Source organism: Penicillium crustosum (assembly GCF_028827405.1).
Source record: "Penicillium crustosum strain IBT 35664 chromosome Unknown utg000005l_segment0_segment0, whole genome shotgun sequence".
Classification (NCBI taxonomy): domain Eukaryota; kingdom Fungi; phylum Ascomycota; class Eurotiomycetes; order Eurotiales; family Aspergillaceae; genus Penicillium; species Penicillium crustosum.
The window spans coordinates 16786-41105 of NW_026623126.1; the positions used below are offsets into that span (position 1 = coordinate 16786).

The 24320-nt window shown below is 45.0% G+C and overlaps 6 protein-coding genes across 6 annotated transcripts; 3 read left to right on the plus strand and 3 right to left on the minus strand.

Moving 5' to 3' along the window:
- Positions 1 to 919: 919 nt before the first annotated feature.
- N7487_010702 (uncharacterized protein) lies at positions 920 to 2335 on the minus strand (the record flags this gene model as incomplete). The annotated part of the gene is made up of 1 exon (XM_056878432.1): positions 920 to 2335. One exon carries the CDS (start codon positions 2333 to 2335, stop codon positions 920 to 922), a length of 1416 nt encoding a protein of 471 aa, XP_056723751.1.
- Positions 2336 to 3964: 1629 nt separating this feature from the next.
- N7487_010703 (uncharacterized protein) lies at positions 3965 to 4474 on the minus strand (the record flags this gene model as incomplete). The annotated part of the gene is made up of 1 exon (XM_056878433.1): positions 3965 to 4474. One exon carries the CDS (start codon positions 4472 to 4474, stop codon positions 3965 to 3967), a length of 510 nt encoding a protein of 169 aa, XP_056723752.1.
- Positions 4475 to 12020: 7546 nt separating this feature from the next.
- Positions 12021 to 14052, plus strand: N7487_010704 (uncharacterized protein; the record flags this gene model as incomplete). Its single annotated transcript, XM_056878434.1, has 3 exons — positions 12021 to 13072; positions 13139 to 13331; positions 13402 to 14052. 3 exons carry the CDS (start codon positions 12021 to 12023, stop codon positions 14050 to 14052), a joined length of 1896 nt encoding a protein of 631 aa, XP_056723753.1.
- A 621-nt stretch (positions 14053 to 14673) lies between these two features.
- On the plus strand, positions 14674 to 15830 carry N7487_010705 (uncharacterized protein; the record flags this gene model as incomplete). Its single annotated transcript, XM_056878435.1, has 4 exons — positions 14674 to 14886; positions 14935 to 14994; positions 15146 to 15588; positions 15641 to 15830. The coding sequence occupies 4 exons, from the start codon at positions 14674 to 14676 to the stop codon at positions 15828 to 15830; spliced, it is 906 nt and encodes a 301-aa protein (XP_056723754.1).
- A 1421-nt stretch (positions 15831 to 17251) lies between these two features.
- On the plus strand, positions 17252 to 17818 carry N7487_010706 (uncharacterized protein; the record flags this gene model as incomplete). The annotated part of the gene is made up of 2 exons (XM_056878436.1): positions 17252 to 17333; positions 17553 to 17818. 2 exons carry the CDS (start codon positions 17252 to 17254, stop codon positions 17816 to 17818), a joined length of 348 nt encoding a protein of 115 aa, XP_056723755.1.
- A 1974-nt stretch (positions 17819 to 19792) lies between these two features.
- On the minus strand, positions 19793 to 23474 carry N7487_010707 (uncharacterized protein; the record flags this gene model as incomplete). The annotated part of the gene is made up of 3 exons (XM_056878437.1): positions 19793 to 19803; positions 19863 to 21058; positions 21109 to 23474. 3 exons carry the CDS (start codon positions 23472 to 23474, stop codon positions 19793 to 19795), a joined length of 3573 nt encoding a protein of 1190 aa, XP_056723756.1.
- Between the last annotated feature and the right edge of the window lie 846 nt (positions 23475 to 24320).

Consider the following 24320-nt stretch of genomic DNA (forward strand, 5'->3'; position numbering starts at 1 on the left):
CTCTCTTCCCTATCTAAGATCTCTACTAACAATCAGGACAAAGGACCACCAACAATCACGTCCGAAATGGTCATGCGCATATGGTCTTTTTTCGTCAAAGGCTAAGCTGGAAAGGGTCAAAATCCCATTACAATCGCCATAGGAATCCTATTGAAATCGGGATATCGGGACAGACGGGTATCAACAATCAAGACAAAGTACCCCCAACAATCTTGTCCGAAATGGTCCCTTGGGTATAGACTTTTTTTCTGAATGTCCGAACTTCACATACGTGACCTGTTACAGTTTTCAGACTCCTCTGCGATATTATACCTACCTTTATCTTCCATTTAAAATGGAGAGCAAAAAACTGAAGCTAAGGTAGGACGTTCCAATGCGCCAAGCTCTATACCGGGTTTTCTGATGCAACAAGAAATAGAAAGGGAACTTCTCGATGTTCCGCGACAATCTGAGAAGACGTGGAATTCATCGATTTGTTCCAGGTAAAACACTCTATATAGTGAAACTGGATGGAATCTAACCAATTGTCGGAGTTTCGATAAACTTCATAAATTGTTGACAAAAATATATTTTAGACTTTATCGACCTCTTACATGTTGATCGATACCTACACTTTTATATCCGCCCTACTTTCTGACCGCGGTTAAAAACGGATCGTGCTAGGTATGGACAATATGAGATTTATAATAATGGTACAAAAGGCGACGATAATAAAAACAGATCAAATAATTTATATAAAGTCAGAAGCACACGTATAAGAGTCAACGTAATCAGATAACAGTGGCTGGACAAAGGACAGCCTGGATCGTACAACCTGAGTATAACTAAAAGAGAGACATATACTATCTATCAAGTTGAAAAAGAAAAAGAAAATAACCAGAAAAACGCAACATATACCTATCACTTATACCCCCTCTTATCAGTTACCACCCGGCTTGACATGTATACCGCATACCGGGCAGTGCTCGGTAAACTGTGGCATTAGACTATCAAGGCAACGGGGGTGGAACCAGTGGCGGCAGTGCGGACGGAGGGAGACAACCTGATCTCCTAGCTGGACGGCCTTAGCACAAATAATACACTTGAGCTTTCCAGCATTGGTAGCAGCGACAACGCCTTCCATATCCGTAGTAAGTGGCTGCTGGTGTAGGCCGGACCGGATAAGACTCCACCCGGTCAATTGATCACCAGCACCGTCAAGTCCGGGGTTTATATCCGAGCCCTGGCCAGACTCAGATGACGAGATTGCTACATAAGGTGTGACAACTGAATAAGGGCCCTGCCAGTTAGGGGGCTGTGTGACACCTTGTGGAACTGTAGGCCAGTGCAGAAGCACGCCCATACTATATTCCAATTGGGCGTCTACCGCAAGAGTAGGAAGTCCGAGTATCTGAAGCCAGAGGGGATAGACCTCACGGAAGGTCTCGTTTATATCCATAAACGAAAGGGTTGTCTCATAGATCTCGACGAGCCTCCTAAGGAAGGTGACTACGTCGTGATGGAAGCCAGTGTTGTTCGGACCGCCGCTTTGGAAGAAGGTATTCAGGAGCATCCAGAGATCCCGCGTCGCGTTGCTAACCGCTCCAGCTGCGCGGGCTCGGGCCGCTCTGTCTAGAAATGGGTTTTGTGAGTCGCGGTAGAACTCTAATGATTCTCGGAGCCCTGCGAGGAGAGCGTTGCGGACTTCCGGGGTCACAGGCCGGATATTAGGGGCGGCACGTTGACAATCGGCCGCGATAGAAGACAGCTGTGCCCGAAAGCTTCCGACCACCTGGCTATGGTCATTTTCGTCGAGGATCGTGGGATAGTTGTGCTCATTCCAATAATGTTCGATTCGTTCAGATAACTCCCAACGAAGGGTAACACCCAGTCGGTAGAGTACCAGTGAGGTAGTCCTAAGGTGTGGGTTTAGGGCAAGAGCAGCCCATGCGCTAATGAGACTTAGAGCGTGCTCCCGTAGATTGGCTGGGTCATAGGAGTCGCGTACTGCATGGATACGCCGTATATCCGCTACCGTCTCTGCACCCACAATGCGGTTGCGAGCCCTGATTATTGTCTCAAAAAGGTCCCAAAGTTGGGCGATAAGGTTGCTAACCTCGGAAAGCGGGGTATTGGTATTTAGGACGAAAGCGCGGGTGGCTAAGAGTCCTCGACGATACCCAGCATTCCAATCCTGCGGAGGCCCTATAAGATTGGGCTCTTCGGGTATGGATGGGAAGCCGTTAATAAACCCTAGATACCGTGTAGTGATCCGATGGTATTCGTCCCTCCAGGCTGTCGCTCGAGTGAGGCGGGGAAGTACTGGTGGTTGACTTAAAGCGCGTTTGGGAGGCATGATTGGAGTCTTGAAAGCAGGTAGTTAAGAAAATGTAGAGTTAGGAAGATTTGGCTTAGATACTCCTATAATATATAGGAGGTCGAAACCAATTTGCACTCGAACTTAGGTTTACAAGCTGGCGCTATATTGCTTTGTATACTATTCTATGCTTTATTGAAGTACTGGGTAGAGTTTCTGTAAGTGTAGAATACCGCGAGTAGTATTCTTAGGATACTAGACTAGTTTCTAATTTAACTTGTACATTGGTATGTTTCATTTTCTTTAAAGGACGAAATAAATAGCAAATGGTTCTAAGGTCCTTAAGACTAGGAGGCTTCTATTTTGGTCTACTCTTAGAAGTTCAATCCTTGAAATAACATGGTGGACAAAGACCCGGGCTAGGAATGGTGTAAAGGTGCCAATTGGCTTTGGGTTTAAGGATAGATATGGTTTGCACCACGAGTTTCATTGTTACTGTTCATGGTTGCAACGGGGAAGACTTTACTTCTTTGATATTGCATCGTCTTGGTCTAAATCCCTGGCCAGCTTTCGATTACTTATTGGGTTGTAACTATATCCTGATACTCAATACGATCTTTATGATTGGTTGAGGTATGATTGTTTGTTATATGGTATAGATGATAAACTATGTGTATGAAGGATTACTCTGCTTAGGGGCTTACGTCCAAAGAAACTTGCGGTTTTATCTTTTTTTAGTCTTTTCACGAAAATAACCTGGCTAGGCTTAGGTATGGCCCGATGGCTATACACCCAAAGAAACTCGGAGTGTTGTCTTTGTTTGGCTTTCTCGCGAAAATAAACCTGGCTGCAACATGGCATGGCTTGGTGGCTTTACGTCCAAAGAAACTCGCATTCCAGCTTTTTTTAGTTTTGCACGAAAGAAATCTCGACTGTAGTATAGTAGCGCTCAATAGCGATCAATCAATCAAAGTGCAATTAACCTGTTACAGTCTAGCCAGTTACGTATGACTATGCATACGCTTCTTCTAACCGAAGCAAGAACACGAAACCAAGCCCTGAACTGGAGGCGCTTAGTGCTTCTATATAGGTGCCGAAGCAAGTGGTCTTACTGCTAGTGCTTAATATATAGAAGTTGATAAACTTACAGACTTAAGTTGGAGAGAGAATGAAAAAATTGACATTTAGCAAACGATTTTAAAATCCGGCCTAAAAATCAACCTTATGGGTGGAGCTGCTGCAGTATATGCCGCTGCCCGATCCATTATGTTCTGGGGTTCTACTCGCCAAGCCTAAGAACTGTTCGTCCAATTAGGTAGCCTAGAGTTATTACCCGGTCCACGTGCGGTCCCGGTCGTAACGGTAGCCCCGATAAAAAGATCTAGAGTTTTATGCTTAACAGTACCTGTCTTAAACCTTGTTTGCTTATATGGAGATGTTGGTATTAGGCTTTAAGGCTAATTAACTACCTGGAATGATTATCACCCGACTTTGGCTTATGGTTATGTATTACCAAGGTGCTGCAATTATTTTGTTCGGAGAATACTAGTATTATATTACAAGGCCTGTCAAATATGCTGATTGTCAACCTGCTAACCCACAACTCTAACATGTCCTTGAAGATATCAAAAAAAAAAAAGACTCCTATACTATGCGACCGGGCGTATATCACTGTTTGTGGAAAGGGGTTACCACTGTGAACTTCGCCTTGCGGCCTTGCCTTAAGACGTACAGCGGTGGGAGGAGACAGAGTTTCATGGTGTGGATGATGGGAGGAACGGCCCCAAAGTCGGGACTGATGAGAAGGCACGTCCAACCGTGGATGAGTCGGCCAGCATCCTCGCGGAGATTGGCGAAATCCAAGGAAGCATGGAGAGATGCAATGTCATCTAGTGCATCGAGAACATCCATTGTGACTAGGCGAAGGTTCGAGTGGGTCATAAGGTCGAAAAGGAATGTGAATTCATTGATGTATCTGTGTATGACATCGTCGGTAACGTAGGGGTGGGACTCGGGGTCTATGATGATGAGGTCCGCATCCTCGAGTGCGTCAAGAAGGGGTTTGCGATCATATTCGTCGATAATAACGATTCCAGATGCCTGTGAAAGGGTTCTGGCTCGAATGACACTGGCTATGGCGGAACGGGTGTATGGAGGGTATACTGTAGCTAGTTGCATAGTGCGGATGCTGAGGGATTTGAGTTGGGAGGAATTGAACAAATTGTAAGTGGTGTGTGTAGGGGATTCAGTTTACTGTTAGGAATGAACTGTATTAGTAGATTAATTGTGCTGGTCCAGCTGAACTTTTGGTGGCGTACTGGCTATCATATTTTCTTTGTTTGGGCTGTGTAGTTGGCTCTTGCTACATTCGGTGCTTCTAAGTTTCGGTACGGTGTCTTATTTGCCGAAATGTTTGGGTGTCGGTTTTGTGTGGAAGTAGATCAATTTTGGATGGGTCTCGAGCGAGTAGGTGACTGCATTTGTGGACTAGTAGATTATATGTTGTACTATAGTAGCTTTCGAACTGGGATAGTTGTCTTAACGCTCCCTGCTCTGCATGGTGTAGATTTGAGAGCAGCCGGATTGCTTCCTGTTCGTTCGGTGTCGATATTCCTTGATCCTTCCAGTCGAAGGTCATGGTTGGTTCATACCCCCTCTCTAGCCCTCTGGCCGGGAAGGGGCCGCAGAAGCGGAGGTATGATAGAAGAAGAAAGGTTGGTTTGTGATCGGTATTTATCAATTTAATTAAAAGTCTGTTTGGATGTATGATACAGCAAGATATATAATGCATATACCAATGTGGTTGTACTTGATATACCGGCACTTTGTAATAGAATCAGGAATCTCTGACTTTTGTAATCGCTAGCAATTCACTTCGGCCTCACTTGACTGTGGTGTTCATATAATACTGAGTACAAAAAATTCTATATCTATTAGTTGTATGCATTAAGGAATACGAAGGTCAACATGCGTGCTGCGGCGGGTATTATCCACCGTGACGATAAGGTCTTATCTATCCGGCTGCCATAGTCGCAACTCCACCACCCCAGCAAAAAACGTCTAGATTTTCATTTATGATTCAAAGCCTTTCTACCTGGGTTCAGTATTAATGAAGCTCACAGTGGACAGTTTATATACACGTTTAGAACTTCTGAAATTTTTATATCGATCCGACGCGGTTTACAGGTAGGACCCAGGGTAGGAAAATAGCCACTTGGCTGTCTTAGTTTGTATTAACTCCCTAAAGTTTCCCATAGTAAAGGTGACCTATAAGGCATACGCTGTATTCTACACTTTCTACCTGGGTTCTATCTCTATAATTTCTACAGTATATCCTAATTCTTACTATAAAGGTGCTAGCAAAGTTACAGAGGAATTTGATCAAGTTTGTGGTAACTATTCAGGTTTTGCATTAAAGTGCTGTGGTTGGTCGGCCGCTCTCTGTCGGTCGGGTAGTCTCCACCATCGCAACTACATCAAAACTATCTCCATATTTAATAGTATACTATATAATACCTACCTGGGTTAAAGTGTTGCTACCTCGATACCAGATATATAACTATACTCTCTATAATCTGTAAAAATTTGAAAGTTGTTAGACCTCATAATAGGTCGTAACCCAGGGTAGAACGCTCTGGTCCAACCATTTGCTTTTCGCCCCACATACGCTAGCACCGTTCTGGATAATAACTTCAGCTATAGATTGCTCACCGTCCTACCTGGGTTCCGATCTTGAAATTTGGAGGACACCTAGAGAGCAGGGTTAAATATCGTCTGGCCAAGTTTCATGAACATCGAGGCTAAGCTGCGGAGTGAACCCAGCCTTGTCATTTTGCATGAATGGGAGGGTATCCACATTTGCGGGAACCAACCAGATCTAATTAAAACCGGTAAGTAATGTATTGAAACCCGCACTCAGGCTCGGTCGTCCACCCCCCCATGGGATAGGCGGCTGGTCGACAGAGGGTATACTAAGGATAGGTATGTACAGCGGATTGACGCCGATATATAGACCGAGGATGATAAGGCCCACTTTGGCTATAGATAGACTAAGCAGGTCTACCGGTTTAGGGATGTCCGGCTAAGTTTACCTAGCCTACCTCACGGGTCTACCGGCCCGGCGACTGCCTACCGTGTTAATATCCTGCCCTAGTTCGTTACGATCGGCGATAATCACTAAACCTTGGACACCGCGGAGTCGGGTACCTAGGATGACCTCTCGCGCTACTATCGGGATTTCGACTCGGGTACTAAGACACCGTCCGGTCTACCGAACAGCACGTACGGTGGTCGGGTAGATTATATATTTCCCGCGACCGTACGGCTGGGACGCCTAGGGGCGATTTTAGATACCCTGGTGGGCCAGACGCGATAGGATATAGTAGATATACGGAGGGAGCTAGATGTTTTATTCGGGGACGACGATAATATAGCTTGGGGCTATATACAGTCCTAGAGACGTAACGCCCAGCAGCTCTACTGTGATACGTTTGAAAACCTCGTGTTAGCTAAGAAGGATGTCTTTAGGGAGAATTCCTACTTCTACCGGAGGGAACGAAATCTGTCTACGATCCCGGAGTTCGTTCGTGATAGTATCGAAGATGCTAGGTCCCAGCGTCCCCTAGGTACCCCGGAACCCCCTAATACTAAAGTAGATGGCCTTACTACGGGTACCGAATATATAGAAGCTGATAAACCGACGGATATTGGTATTGGTATTAGGCAGGATAAAAGCTTAGATATTTAGTATGCGGGAGTATTTAGTGAATTAAGCATTGAATCGTCTGTTTCTTATAATAATATAATACAGAAGAGCTTATACTACTATAAGCACTACAAGACCTTCCAGCCAGATTTTCTGACCGCGGTCAGAAATTATACTCGTATAGTAGTAATTAACTATTAGAAGCACCAGCTAGTATCTAAAGTTGATTTAAATAGAAATTGGACGTGGTCTAAATCTGGGAGTAGGCGATGGTCGGAAATGCAGAAGTTTAGTTTGGTCCAAAATACAGAAGTTCGGGATGGTCGAAAATGCAGAAGTTCAGTTTGAACGACTTCTTCTGCATTTTAGACCAACCCGAACTTCTGTATTTTCGACTACGGCCAACTTCTATACTTCGGACTATATTATACTACTATAGGTACTACTAGACCTTCCAGCCAGATTTTCTGACCGCGGTCAGAGATTACACTCGTATAGTAGTATTTAACTACTAGAAGCACCAACTAGTATCTATACTTTATTTAAATAGAAGTTCGACGTGGTCCAAATCTAGGAGTAGGCGATGGTCGGAAATATAGAAGTTTAGTTTGGTCCAAAATGCAGAAGTTCGGGATAGTCGAAAATGCAGAAGTTCAGTTTAGACGACTTCTTCTGCATTTTGGACCAACCCGAACTTCTACATTTTCGACCATCGGATTATAATCCATTTTTAACTATACCCAACTACTATATTTTAGACTATATTCTCCCTTAATAAGTAGAAATTATACTTATATAGTAGTAATTAACTATTAGAAGTAGACTGCGACATCGCCCATGGACGGGCGGGTGGGCAGTGCCCACGGGCCTTATGTAAGCGGGCGATGGGCACTATCCATACGCCCATGGACGGGCCCTACCCTTAGGGCCCATTGTCCATGGACACCGTGGGCGCCCATGGGCCTTTTTAGTAAGCAGAATTTCTTGACCTCGTGACCTGCATTATTTGTGCATTTTTTTCTCTGTATTTTTGAGTAATTCGATTACATGTACAATGACTTGATACTACTGTCAATTTTCTGACCGAGGTCAGAAATGAGCTTTAGAAGCCTTTATACAACAACTTGACACATTGTCACTTTTTTGACCGGGGTCAGAAATAAGCCTTGGAAGCCTTTGCATAATGACTTAGGCATTCATTATATTCATATATTTACACTAATACGATACAAATTGATCATTATTAGGTTTGCCACGCTTCCTTGCTTCTCTTAAACCAGGGCGCTTTTGAGTGCTACCCTTATCTCCATAATGAGGGAGATGAGGACTGCTCTTATCTTCGCTGTCGACTAGCTCACTTCTCTGTCGCTTCCGCGTACTTAGCACTATAGAAGGACGAGGAAGCTGACTCTCCATCATAAACTCATACTCGATCAGTCCAACAGGATCATTATCCTCGGAATCCTCACTATCGCTGATTGGTTCAGGCATGTCAGTGGTAAGCTTAGCCTCTCTCTGTTCGTCTGCTTCTTGCATTGAATCCAAGGACGTATCCTCATCGGGTAGTTCTTCTATTTCAATGTCGAACTGGGTTTTATACCGGAACATTATGATATCCTGGACTGTCTTCGTACTCAGCCGCCCACGTCGGTAGTGGCAGACATCCCGTGCTAAATTGAAAAGACGTTCAACTCTAGCGCCTGTTGCAGGAATAGAGAGAATGTCGCGAGCAACACTGGAAAGAATTGGGAATTCATTACCTGGTCGAAGTTCTCCCAGACATCTAATATGTGTTTTGCATCCTATCGTAGCCTTTGTTGTGTCTCAGTACTGCTGCCGCGTACTGTGGTACGCCACCACTCGATAAACTTTACTTTGGACGCGTTGTTCATCGCGTCGTAGAGGATAAACTGCTTTCTCCGATCGGGGCCGACGCGTTTGAGAGAGCAATCAAGAATAGCCGGTTGAGTGAACTCGGACTCTATCAGTGAGATAGAAGTCTGTTGGCTGTTGAAGAGACTGGGATCAATATTTGGATTAAGGTTAGGATCAAATATATCGGCGACGTAGGAGAGGTCTGGTTGGGAGCTCGGAGGAAGTGAAGAAGGCCCTGCGGTATAGGCACTAGGTTGGGACATGGTTAATGTGATGTAAGGGATAATATAACGACTATAGGAGAGTGAGTGATCTGAACTTACAATAGGTAACTTGCGACCGTGTGAAACGAGGATTACTAGTAAAAGGGGTGCTTTGTATAGATCTGATAGATCGTAAATTGAGTGTAGACCCACTATATATTATAAGCTGATTGGCTATAAGTGTCTTTGTCCATGGGCATGCCCGTGGGCACGCCCGTGGGCACGCCCATGGGAACATACCTAAACGCCCATCTTGAGTTACAATCGAAGGATTTAAAACTCCCAGAATAATAACACAAGTCTTTGAGTGATATAATTGACAGAATTTAGTGATATAAGCTTATAAAATAAGAATTATACTAATTATCTTTCGATCTACCTATGAGAAATATACTAGAGTGAGAGATAAAGTAGAATCCATAAGTAGTATTTTACTTATAGAAAATGCCAGGCATGTACCACTGACTTAAATATATATCTTCAAGCTGTTACAGTATGATTTGATAAGTTAATAAAAATACCACACAATATGATGTATTTCGATTAAAATTTTATTCCAATTCGTATCATATATATACTAGTTTCTCATATACATAGATATTTCAGTAAAATTTATAGATGTTGTAGATTAAAACTGCCATTTTACATGGAGTTGGCAAAACAGGTGTAAATAACAGTTATTTATTATGCAAAGTCAGCGAGTTATACGTCCATTTTGGGTGACTTTATGCAATGGTGGGCATCGTGGGCATGCCCGCCGTGGGCATGCCCGTGGGCCTTGGGCGTTATGGACGGGCACTCGAAAATCCAAATAGCCCAAGGCCCACCGTGGACGGGCCTTGGGCACCTCCTAGGTGCCCATGGACGGGCGATGTCGCAGTCTAATTAGAAGGACCAATTGGTATCTTTTTTATCTTAAAACAGATATATGGCGTGGTCAAATTTGTGGGAGTAGGCGATGGTCGGAAATGCAGAAGTTCGGTTTGGTCCAAAATGCAGAAGTTCAGTTCAGATGATAACTTCTGCATTTTAGACCAAAGCTTCCCTTTTGGGAATTTTCGACCAAACGCTAACCCGATTCGGAATTTTGAACCAAAGCTACCGATCCAGTTGACAAACTTCAACCCCTTCCAAAGAATTAAATAAAATAGATAAAATTATACAGGCTTCACATATAGGTTTATATATACTATGAGTTTGTCTAAAAAATATAAAAGATATAAATATCATAGAATAGAGGCTTTAATATGTGCCTGTATTCGGCTAATAGATCAACTGGTAGATTCTGGTCCGAACTATAGCCCTGCACGTAGATATAATGCCTACCCGTACTATAGTCAAATACCTGCTGGTACGTGACTGTACGGCTGAACTACTATATCTGCTGCTAGGTATTATCACAGGTAGTAGCCCGGGGACGACCTTTACTACTACTAGGCTTCCAGCCGTGCTTCTCACGCCAATAGCGCTTTATAACGTCAACGCTCCGGACTATATATCCGCATTCGGATATACGGGTGCACAATAATCCATCTTAGTAAACTAGCAATCCGGGAATAGGATCGTAGACAGCGGTGGGCACTTCCCAACGTTCACACTCTTATACTCGGTTCTACTACTGGATAGCGTACTGTAACTGCCTTCCGGTAGGTAATCCTAGTCGGTATTAGGCTCCCTAAATATAACGACTGACTTTACTTAGTCGGACTCCGATCTTATATTATTTATAAATAATGATAGGAAATTCCCGCGGTTTAATAAAAATCTCGTTCTCTATATTGCAGTTTGGATTTATATATAAATGTACACAACAAGTATCGAAATTGTATAACAAACTGGAGTAGATGAAGTGGTAGAATTTTTCCAAAATTAAACTAGACGATAGCTGGGACTTCCAATTACCCCTGAATCTTATCTTAGTCTTATAATCGTCCAATTGTATCTTAGACTGATCAATTTGTTAACCCCAATGTTGATGTTTTAGGTGGTTTACTCCGGTCGCATCTCCATATCTAGGCCCTCACCAAAAAACCACCCGATTTTCAATCGTAAAAATGTCGATCAATACTAGTCAAATTGACTCCAAATTGAAGCTGTTTAAAATCTAATACTGGGAATACAACTCCTGGAAATCTAAGTATGATCCGACGCCAACTGCTAAATCGACTGGCCGTGTGAAAATTAACTCGACTGGCCGTGGGCCCACTTTTCTTCTCCCATACAAAAATGCAAAACCCTAATCCGACTCACCGTCAGTCCCCCCTCCCCCATGGGATAGAATGCATCCGATGTGAAAGGTATACTGTTAATTCCTACATTTTACTTGGCATTAGAGCCGCATCTGCATCCTAGCAAGCCAAGCTATAGCCAAGAATGTAAGCTTCAGCCATTGATCTGTTTGTCTACAATTCTTTTCTATCGTCTAAGTCCATTATTCTTGGCGGACCCATGTGGAAATTTTGGCCCCCTTGGCCCCCAACATGGGGCCCTCTAACACGTTCAGGGGATCTCGGCCCCTACCCGCTAAGTGGGACTGGCTTCGGGACTTGATGTATAGCCTAAAGCTTCACCCACTTTTCCACTTGAATGGGCTGTCTAGTGCTCAAGCCGAACCACTTTTTCCTGTACCTCGCTTAGTGGATTTCGACGGATGTCTCAGATTTAGCTTGGTACTTTGAACTTCCAATGGGCCTCCCCACTTCTAGCTCCTTTTGATAAGGTGGTAAATTGGTTGGTATGAAGGCGTCAATACGAAACACCGAAGTTTCCCTGCCGAACAAGTAGTTTGAGTAGCCATTACTCCCCCTCCTTTGGGATTGCTCATGTCCCAGGTTCAAGGAAAATCAATTCGCGCTCTGAATTCTCTTTCAGTCATAGAGCTATGGCACTCTTGAGGGCAAGTGCTGCATTGGCAGTAGTTCTGATGCTACAGTCTCATCATGCCGCTGCTTGGGGAAATTCAGACACTCTCTACATTTACAACTCTGATACTCTGGCTGATATATCAGCTTCAGAAGCATGCGTGAATGCCATGTCCAGCAATGTTTCATGCTATGCCGGCTTGAGCCAGGCAGTCACCCAGACGACATCATGGTCAGCCAATGCACTGTCGGAAATGTGTACCAGCGGTTGCTCTTCCGCTTTGTCAAGCTATGTCTCCTCTGTGGACGAAGCCTGCGGCACAAGTACGCAGTACAACATCTCCGGTATCTCACAAACTGCCTCGGATAGAGGCAAAGAAATGAAATGGCGTTACGATGCAACCTGCTTGACTGATTCGGCTTCGGGCACCTATTGCAACACCCTATTCCAAAATGCAATTTCGAATGGCACAACAAACATCAAATGCAGCGCATGCTATTTGGAGTATTTGTCAACCCTAGTGAATTCCAAATGGGGTCAGGATATTTTGCTCAGTCCGTCGGCCTTAACGAGTCAAGTATCTTCTTGCTCGACCAGCGGATACTCTGTGACTTATACACCAACCTCGACTGCCTCTTCCACGGCCTCTGCCTCGGCCACTGTTGCCGCTAGTCGCTGCAACACGACTGACCCCGATCAAACTGTTTACAAGGTTGAATCCGGAGATACCTGTCTTTCTATCTCAGCAGCTCAAAATGTCTCAACCTCAGTCTTGATAAACTTGAACAGCCTTGATACGGGGTGTACGCATATAGTTGCTGGGGCAGAGATTTGCCTTCCCGATGTTTGTGAGATCTATCGCGTTCAGGAGACGGATACCATTGACAAAATCGTTGCGAGCCTATCGCGTCAAGTCTCTGTGCCTCAGTTTGTTGCATGGAATGCCAATCTCAACTCAGCGCAAAGCTCGCAGAATCTGACGGCTGTTTCGGGGAAGTACATCTGCGTCAGTCCTCCGGGTACTCTCACACTCCCCGATACCCTGGCTCTTAGGCCCGCAAGCACCGCTGTGTATGTTGTCTGCTATTTTGTTTCGCTCGGTTGTTCGGAAAGTGAAAATGCTAATCAAATATACAGGTCTCTTCCTACCGACGCAGTCACTAGCTCCAACACCGACTGTGGTCACTGGTATCAGATCCAAGATGGTGATACCTGTGAATCCGTGTGCGACAAATTCAGCATCTCTCAATATAATTTCAATTTCTTAAATCCCCAGGCCGCATTGAATGCAACCTCCAGTTGCGGCAGCCTCTGGAAAGGGAACAGCTACGTACGTCTCTCTACACGAGAAAATAACCAAGACATATCGTTCTTTTCAGGCTAACCCATCCACTCCACAGTGCGTTCAAGCAGTGGGTAACATCAACACCTATACAAGCTACATATCCAACACCACAAGAACACGCACATCACTTGCTAGCACCATGAATCTCAACGCAACCCGAACAGCAAACCATAGCACCACCAATCTGTTCTGGTCATTCCCTTCCGACCTAACCACGGCCTCAACCTGGACCCCTGATTCAGCATACCTCGCATCTCTCGCGACCTACACTCTCTGCGACCAGGTCAACTCAGTGTACAACATCACCGATGACGATCTAACAGACGAGATGTACCACGATGAAGTCTGGCTAAGTGAATACGAGCGCGTGTGCTATCCTCCCGTGAACGGTTCTTTCCCGACCACCGGGTTCAACTTCAGCATTATATTGACCGATGATCCAAGTATGGGAAGCTCGACGGTATTCACTTCTAGCCAAACAGCTAGCCCTCACGCATCATCTACGGTCACTACGGCGACCTCTACCACAGTTGCGACTCCTACGAGTACGATTTCGGAGAACGGTCTCTGTGGCCCATCTAATTCGGACTGGACTTGTTTGGGATCTCAATTTGGTGACTGCTGTAGTAACTACGGTTATTGTGGTAGTTCGTCGGAGTATTGTTCCAGCGCCAATTGTAATGCTAAGTATGGCTCGTGTGGTTGATCTTGGTTTGGGGGTGGGACACTCAATGCCCTAGAGTTATAAAGTTCACTGTCGGACAAAATTCGGCTATGGTCTTCAAGGCATGTCAAATGTTTATATATGCCATATTTTCTTCTAGTTTTAATTACTGGAATATAGAACTGGGATTTACCAGCTGGCTGTTAACTGGCACATAGTAGTGCATGGAAACCTGGAATTTATGAATATCAAACTTTCGCTTACATTTCAATGATTTTGGCACAAATTTACAACTTTACAACCAGAATTTTGAAAGCAAGCGGCTAGGCCGGAAAAGACGCTACTTAGTGCACACCAAGTTTGTGATCGATCCACTTCAACGAAAACCCTTTAAGCCAAAGACCCACTCCAGGGGTGTATATCCGAGCTCGCAACCACTTAATCTCCCCTATCAAAGCTTAGTCGTAAAGATTCCAAGGTCGCATAATACAGGTTTAGTGTGTTTGAGATGAGTTTGTACAGGAACTTTTGAAAATATAACTAGATTTGATGCCTTAGTGCAAACTTGGGGCGGGCATGTATCAAACTCCGTTAAATACATTCCCGCCCCCCACGTTCCTCACTAAACTTCTTTTCAACCCCCGGAACTACCACCATTCGATCATGTCCTTAACAAGATCACATAGCCAGTGGCCTAGAGGCATCCCCTCTTTCATTCGCCGACATGAGGAACCCGTGGCCCGGAAGAATTTTGATGCCGCCTCTCGTGCATGGAGGCATTTTGTTCGTGAGCAGTGGGTCGGTGGCGACGGCGCGGATCAACAGAAACGAGCGTTGATCGAACGCTGGGCAACAGCAGACCAACAATTCCGCGATGTATGTCTTTTGGATAAGAATTTTTATTTTTCACTGACACCATGACAGAGCTATCAATCACGAGCCCCAGAGGACGAGCCTAGTTTTTTTGAAGGTCCTGAACTTGCGGTATGAAACAATTAAATACATCCTACTACCTGACTTGTCCTAATCCAAGTATAGGATAAAACTTTCGGAGCCAATGACGTTCAAAGTTCCTGCATGGTCTACTTCTGCACCACCGAATTAACCCCCCGAGAAAGAAGCCCTGCTCGCCAAGTGTATCCTGGGATTATTCCCATGGGAAGACGGCTGGGACTTTCTAGCAGACGAAATGATAGTGTTTGTTCCCCCTGAAGACAATAAGGGGAATGTTCTCGAGACATTTAAATTCCATCAAAGTGTCGCGCGACCCAACTTCCTCGATATGCACATGGCGCTTGATGGAACTGTACTTTTCAGAGACTGCTCCCCCAAGCTTATTATCGATGACCGGACCCTTGAGACCGGACTAGGTCTCTGGGTTGATTTTGCAACCAACGGTATCTACGAGATAGCCCGTCGGGGTCAAATTATGATGGAGGAATTCGCCCACTTTTATCGGGAAATCGGTCCGGGAAATCGAGTCCCAATAGACCAGGCGCTCAATTACATTGAGGACCGGGAAATTTACATAGACCGCGACGAAGATGCAGATCCAAGAGAGATTTTGGAGGATGAACCGTGAGTCTGTCCATTCTTGGTTACGAGATGGTTTATGTTAATTGGTGCTTAGAGTCGATATGCGACGGCCGCTTGTGGAAATCTACAAAGGGAATGAAGTTGATCTGGTGGATGACTATGCGCCAGGATTTCGCGAGGCGGAGGAGCAGGGTGACGGTTTAGCGATCGGATTTGATTTGGAAAGGATACTTGCGAACGATGGAAATCCCCTGATTGTCAGAGATCATGGAAGTGACCATTAGCTAGACTTTACCATGTACTCCTGAAGTCTCGTTGGTTATTTTATATGGGAGATACGGAGTACATAACTGGCAACCACCCCTTACCTCCGGCAGGGATGGAGATCTCTACCGAATATACCTTGCCCACGGAGCCTCCCCAAAGAATCAATAATTGGGCACTTGCTGCAGGTACCCGTGGACTACAGCTACAGTACGGGGTACGGAGTACATTCTCATACCCCGGAGCGATTGATAACATACTAGGTACTATTTATATTGTAATATTTCAGCTTTTTATAGGTAGCTGTAAACTATTTATTATATTTAAGGTATATCATAGTCTGTTTGTTAGGCTGGTAAAGCTTCTGATATTGAAGGTCCAAGAAATGACGATATTAATGATAAGGAGAGGAAGGAGGAAGAAGAAGAAGAAGCTATGAAAGAAGTAAGCTAAACAGCAAGGCAAACAAAACAAGCAAAGTGAGCAAAGCGAGCAAAGCAAGCAAACAGGGCGCGGGGCAGCAAGCAAGTAAACAAACGAATATATAATGCTTATAGAGCATGATACTACCCCCTAATAAAGTAAAGGTATTAGTCCCTTGATATCAAAATAGCCAAATCAATTAATGATAGTATGAATTATCAGAATCACTCCCTTCCAAATCAACCAATTTAGGGTCAGGAACAATAGTAGCATTAGTAGTAGTGGCACTAAGAGAGATATCTATTACGTCAGATCTACCACCAGAGTTACTAGTTTTACTATTTTAACTAGATTTACCAAAATTACTAAAATTACTAGTTTGCGTATAAGTAGCAAGCTATTGAACAACTTTAACAAAGTCAGGATAAATTTCAGGGAAATTCAATTATTAAGAAAGACAGTTTTTAATAGATAATATCAAACCCTTACATAAGATAGAGATCTTTATAATATTAGATTAGTTTTAATCCTTTACTTCATATAGTAATTATTTAAAACAGGAGATATATATAATAACAGAGTTAGAGGAATCTTATCGAATAGATAATAAACAATTCTCTGTCTTATAAACTTTATTAAGATTGTTATAAACACAAGTAAGCTAATCTAGAATAACTTCAAAATTATATTCTCTAAATTCGTATACTACAATTAGCTAGGAAAAAACTATCGCTTAAATTTGACTGTATCATCAGTGAGACACAAGAGACCTTCAAGCAGGCGGGTTTGGCAAAATGCTCCCAGGATACGATCCATCTCGGGCGTAATCGTATATTATAATTAACTGGCATGAGCAACGTGGCACTGTCGTTGCCAACCTCAATGAGGGCCAGGAGATCTCTAATTTTCCACAAATTTGGATCGGCCGAACAGATCAATTGTCTATGCACAGAGAGATAAGACCAAGGGGCACTTCGACGCGCTTTATCGCGTCTTCCGTCCTCACCGCCTTTACACCATGAACGGAAGAGTGCCTGAACCTCTGGTCGCCCGCATCGCAAAGCGTTCTCCCATTTTGACTGTACAATCTCTTGTCCCTGGTGAGTTTGTCACGCGCTTTTTGCCGTCTCAGGAAAACGAGCGGTGCGGCTTTTTTGAAGCGACAGCCAGATAGTGCGACGAACCTGGATACAACATGGCATGAATGGTGACTGCATTGTTGAAGAGAATTGTAAGTGATCTAGTTGGTAAGCTGATATTATCAGGGTGCTAATTGATTGTCGAGTCTCAAGCGTACACTCTGCGGACTTTATGAACAGGTAAGAGACAATCGCAACTCGTGCAACTGGATCAATCCCTGCTGACTCGAATCTTACAACAGGACACCCTCATATTCCCGTCACTCGAGTCGAATGCGAAGCGAGCAACTGTCTTGTCTGCTCGAGCTCCTCTATCCCAATATGATCGCATTCTGTCTATGTTTTCCACTATGACTACTGGTGACATCGACGATGAGTCACTGGCAGATATTGTGTACCTCGGCTTTTTTCTTCCCATCGATCCTGTGCATCAGATCATGCGTTGATGAATATACAAGACCTAAACTCCAATGAGCGGGTACCACTGTTTGTCTCTCGGCATTTGAACCCCTCAAATGATCGCCTCCTTGTGCCTTGGAATCCTGGGCCTCTATTGGGTGATCTTTCTTTCCCTTGGATGGCATCTTGCGTCTTTCCAAGCCTGGAAATACCAAAAAAACCCGAGGAATGCTGATTTTCCTGTCTTGCTTCATGGCAGGTGAGCCTCACCTTCGCAGACGGCCAGGTTACTAGTCCAAGTCCGCGTGCAAGGAGAAGGCGAGGCGAGGCAAAAGTCTCGTCATTTCTAGCCTACCAAGTTAATATTGGTCATCTCAGCTACGAATCGAAATGACGAGACCGTCTTATCCCGAGACACAGCCAAACCAATGAGAGAGCTCACGACCCAAGGATCACCGTCTGGTACAATCCCACTTGATCCCATTTCGCGTTGCTGAGCTGTTCGAGGAATTCAGGTGAGCGGATACGAACCAATCGGATAAGCACGAAGTTGCATCATGAGGGGCTGTCAGAATTGTTGTGATGTCTCCTGTTGGACAGATGGTGGGTAGATTTGATTCCTAAGCACGCATGTTTCTATCCGAGCCCAAGCAATATGTGCAAAGATATCTACAATGCATGTCACTGCAGCTGCAGGTTAGTCAAGCTGACTGCGTGTATCCATTTTCCATTGACACGGTCTTTTAATATATCGCGATTAGCTACGCAAGCAGCTCTTGCCAGGAAATCGCTAAATTCTCTACATCCGCTACCTCCACTGTCCTTTGAGCATCAATTATATATTTGTCAAACTCACCGCGCCCTGGATGACACATGACATCACTATTCGAACAGATTCACTATGAAAGTGGTTTGGTATCTAAAACAACACCATCAAGAGCCGTCCGACTGTTGGCCTCTGGGACTAGCCCCGACATCCTATACTAAATACAAGCGAACTAGGGCACCCCCGCGGGGATATCACCTCACGAAATTTCGTTTTAAACGATGATGGAGACGCCTTTACCGAGTTTGGTTTCAGATGGCACTTGCTAGACTCCGATCTGGCTTCAACCGTGTTCTCTCAGCAGCAGAGCATGGTTGATCGCATGAAATCGGGTACTACGCCTCACAAGAAGCAATGGCCGTCGCTTTGATCGCAGCAGTGGATATTGATCAACGGGAGATTGTCTGGAAATATATCTTCGTAGTTACCAACGGCAGATTTCTCGCAAGGTTGAGCTTAAATTGACCAGAGACGGAGTAGGCAGAAAAGACCGCGGTTACTATGAACGTAATAATGAGCAACACAGGCTCGATGATGCCAAAGACACGTCGAGCAATGGTCGGAAGTGCGATGGCCATTTTTGGGCAGTTTTCAAGGGTGCGTTTGGGAGGCCGAATGGAGGAGGGGCGTCAAGAAAAAGAATGGGTGGAGAAGGAGTGAGAAAGAAGACGCCAGGCCGGAATCCACGATGTGGCATCTAAGCATCCGTCTTTTTTGAATTATTTCTAGTATGTCTCCACATGCCAAGCAAGTCCTGGTGTAGCGGAGCCTGCGGCCCCCGTCTCCGTAAGCCCGGTTCCGCCACCCACAGAGCCGACGAACAACAGAGCCATCTTTCATGCCCGCTTTGGCGCTCTGCGCGATCCGTGGGAGTGCAACAGCCCGTGTGACGATTGAGACTGAACTGCACTATCCTTTCTGCCAGTACTGGCCGCCTGCGGGGTTTTCTGCCAGATGTCTCCGACTTGTAGATGTTTGCATGGTTTGTATGAGGAGACAGGACCAGGACCCACAAAGGTCCTGCCAGGCAGGTTTCCTTTCTTCTTCTTTCCTTTTACTCCCTGTACTTAGTATTCTCGTTGAAATGCACTCTTTTGTTTAAGAACTGGCTGGTAACAGGTCAGAGAATTTCACATATATCGTATCATTTACCATCAACTATACCTAGTTCAATATAGAATTGGTCACAAATTCCTTATCTTGACTCTGTTGAACGAGCTCATAGAACAATCCTTTGGCCCTCAATAAGTCTGCTGGAGTTCCACTTTCCCCAATGCGCCCGTGATCAATGACAACCACCTTATCAAAAGACGCAATCGTCCTCAAACGATGAGCCACCACAATTAGTGTCCGGTTAAACTCGTTCCGTATCGTGTCTTGAATCCGTAAATCTGTCTCGTTGTCGACAGCAGATGTCGCCTCATCGAGGATGATGATTTTAGGATCCCCGATCAAGATTCTTGCAAGGCAAAGAAGTTGTCTTTGACCTTGTGACATATTGGTGCCACCTGTACTGATCGGGGACTCCAGAGTGAATAAGCCCGTTTTCTCGTTATTATTCTCAGAGAGGAGCTTGACGCGGCGTAAGACCTCGTTTAGCTTATCCTTCGAAACCTCTTGAAAATAATCGAGATTTGATCGGATTGTACCTGAGAATAAAACTGGATCTTGCGGGAGAAACGCGATCTTAGATCGAAGTGACTGTAACTTAATTGTAGAAATATCAACACCGTCAATCAGAATCGAGCCGCGTTGGGGGTTGATTAAGCGGAGAAGAGCTAGAGTCAGGGATGATTTTCCAGCTCCAGTGCGACCAACAATCCCAATTCTCTGACCAGCCCCCACAGAAATGGAGATGTCTGTCAAAACAAGAGGAAGATCAGGTGAGTATGAAACGCTTAATCCTTTGACTTCGACCTCGCCCCGAGATGGCCAGTCTGGTGGGACTTCGTTGCCCCCTTGCTCCTCAGGTTCCAGCTTCGAATATGAGATTATCCCAACTGCTGCGTTCATATAGGTCTCAAGCATTCCAAAGTTATTCACAGCGGTGAAAGTAGCGTGAGCGAATCCCATCGAAAAGGTTAAGGAAAATCCGACCAAAGATGCATCAAGGATGGAGTTCGATGACAATAGAAGCAAACCTGTACCGGTACTCAAGATAATGCCCATGAGAGACATTTGAAGGCCGAGCCAACGATTGAAAATCCAAAAATGCCGCCGAGCAATTGATAGTTTATCGACTTGAGAGTGCATATGTTTCATGAAGTCATCCACTACTCCAAAAGCCCTGATAGTCGACACTCCAGCGGTGGCTGCAGTGAAGTATTCGAGGATTTCGGCGTTTCCCTCAGATTCACTTCGTTTCACAGGCTTCCGGGCCCTGATGTAGCCCTTGCTGACGTGCGAGCACCAAAACAGAAGGGCTGCTGCCAAACAGCTTGTGAAGATGGACTTGTGTATCCTAGGCATGGTCAGCTAACTGATAGAGGTAGTAGCAGAACCAAGCCTTACCCAATACATCCGACGACAATAAGTTTCACAAGACAGTTAGCGAACTCAGACATGATCTCTAACAGAAAGTCATCCACCTGTCTTGCATCGGCACTGAATCGTTTCAGAATTCCCCCAAGAGGCGTAGTATCGAGCCAGAGAAGGGGCATTCGTATGACATTTGCAGTCATCGTACGAAACAATCTCTCTGAAGCACGCAGCGATCCTGAAAAGATATGCATGTTTAGGAGAAACTCGAGAATTATTGCGGACAGACATCCTACGAGGTACATATACAGATAATACCAGAGGTTGCTTCCAACCTCGGCATTTGCTGGATCGCGCGTTCCTGTTCTCGGGCGTCTTGAATTAATATGGCCGAGAATCCATGTTGTTAATGCAGTCACTAATTGTTTGCCAATCAAACCAAGAATGTATATTGCTGCAAAACTTAGCCCACCGGCAGCACTGAAGTAACTCTTGCAAGATTCCCAATCAGATTCTGATTGGGTGGTCTTAATCTTGTGCTTGCCATTGGCACGCTTCTTGGGTTCTTCTTTTGTTGGTGGATTTGGTTGGACGAGGACTTCTGTTTCCATGGCGTTCAACCGCGTTTCAATCATGTTGGTATTGAGAGAAGAGGTCATAGTGTTGTTTTTGATCTGAACAACAAGCTTGGCCTGAGGCAAACACAAAGATACATGATGAGTGGCCAGTATGCGAGTGCGGCCATGGCTAAGCTCCCCAGTAAGCGCTTTGAATATATCCTTAGAAACATGAGAGTCAAGCGAAGAAAAGATATCATCCAAGACCAGTAGCCTAGCACTAGAGTAGAGAGCTCTACCTAAAGAGACTCTTGCCCGTTGGCCACCGCTAAGTTTGACACCACGAAGGCCAATATACGTTTCGTCTCCGTTTGACAAAGCAGCAAGGTCTGCTTCGAGCGCGCATGCTCTGAGAACCTTTCGGTACCTGGTTTCATCTAGTGCACTCCCAAATAATATGTTGTCCTTGACAGTGGCATTCTGCAGCCATGGAGTTTGTGAAACAAATCCGACCGGTTGCCTCAAAGACGGCACCTCGATGCGACCACTTAGGAGATCGACCTCTCCAAGGATAGCAGCAAGCACCAGACTCTTTCCTGACCCTGTTTCTCCATGTAAAATACTGAGTTCGCCAACAGGAAATTCAATATCAAGGCTATGCAGCGCAAACCGCTCAGGTACGCTGGCTTGCTTCCCTTGATGGTTTTGATTTTGATCCAATGGCCAGGCAATGCGGGCGTTTTGGAAGGAAACACAGCCAGTTGGACTTGCATCCAAAACTCCTTTCATTTCTGGCGTTTTTAAAAATGTTTCTATGCGACGAGAATTTGACCGAGCGGCAAAATAATCCTGGAGGACCATGGGAACCATTCCTAGCGTTCCTTGGATGTGCGGCAACAACTCGATCGTAGTAAATATTATCGAAGATGAAACCTCGTTCTGGGTATAGGCATAGCTGCAAATTGCTGCTGCTACCACAATAAAGGGAGATGCGACTTTCCAAACCGATCGAATATTGATGGCCAGGAAACTCTTTCTCATTTGCACCATCTCCTCCTGGCGACACAATTCGATGCGCTCTTCCCACTCGGCTTCGAGGGCTGAAAACTTGATCTGCCGAAGAGCCTGCAGAGCTTCGGTGATAACCTTCGACTTCCTATCTCTTGCTACTGCAAGCCTTCTTTTCGCGGCTAGCTCTTGCTTGAGGACCCTTGAATGTATTGGCACTGTTGCTGTTGTGGCTATAACTGCCATCACCGTGCTGTGCCATCCCAATAACCGCAGGAGAAATAATACTGCAAACAGAAACTTGATACATGAAAATGGAAGTATATAGTTGACGGCGGTGAACTTGCTAAAGGAAAGTGTATCAGAGGATATGAGATTGATCGCCCCAGGCTTATCACCCGCATCCTTGGAATCTTGAACTCTCAGGGCCTTCGAAAATATTGCCATGATGAGCTGTGCGCGAATTGGGATTCCCATCTCAGACCATTGGATCCAAGCTAGATAGTGATGGAGTATGGCCTCGGTTGTAGAAAAGGCTGCGATTCCAATTAACCAGAACCAGGCGAAATTTGCTGGGTCTCTGCTCTCTTCCAGGCATTTTATTAATCGCATGACGCAGTACGGAGAGCCAAATGTCACCACTGATCGAATCAACATCAGGATCCACTGTTTAGCGAATCCGAGATACCGCTCAGCAAGAACATGATCCCATAGAGAAGTCTCAGAAAGTTTTATCAATGGCTGGGCCTTTGATCGAGTTCGATAATTCAACACCGGCAGTTCACCTGACCCAATACTTCCAGCAACATGAAGTGCGCCGATACACCATTGCATTGTGTATCGCTGGAAGGCTGAACAACTACCCTCGAAATCCACGGGTCGTCCTTCTGGTGAGAAAACGTATGGTCGGCGAGGGAATTGAATCTGGAGATTTGCAATAACAAATGCGATGAACAGTTGGAACGAAGATGACGAGAAATCGAATAAAGCTTCTCCATCACGTTGAGCTCTTTCAAGAGTCTGAAAGATAATAATGAGAACAGATAGTAGCGACCCCCTAAGGCCAGCTCTATATAGCTTGAGTGGGTTGTCACTCCAATGCAAACAAAGGCTATGGAGTAATAGAAAGGGCTACACACCGAGTTAGCCGCAGTTTCTAAAATTATGATTACATTCCCGAGGGATAAACTCGCCCACAGAAGTTTAGTGAAGAAAATTAGCTGATTCGAAGACTTGTTTTCCCTAGCGTACTGGTCGCTCAGAGTGAAGGCTCCAACCCCCAAAAATGATAACAGGGAGTTTAGAAAACACAGAGTTCGTATGCGATCCCAGTAAATTGCCTCTGACTGCTTTGTAGCAGTACCATCTTCGTCCGAATACATACGATTTGGCATTGGATTTCAAGGTAGTTGAAAGAAATATTGTGAAAAGAATAGACGTATTTGATCGCTAGGTGTAGAAGGCATTAGTCGCTAATATGAGTGTAAATGAGGACAAAGACTCAACCTTTGAGCGGGTGGAAGAGAACAGACCAAGAAAAGAAAGCTTATCCAAAGTAAGCGAACCGGCCCCCGGGGGACGTCGGGAGTCCGCCTCAACTCCGCCTATTTGCTCCATAATTGTGCTTATTTGGTATTGTCAGCACGTACGTGCGCTCATGTATGTTAGTTAGTCCTCAAA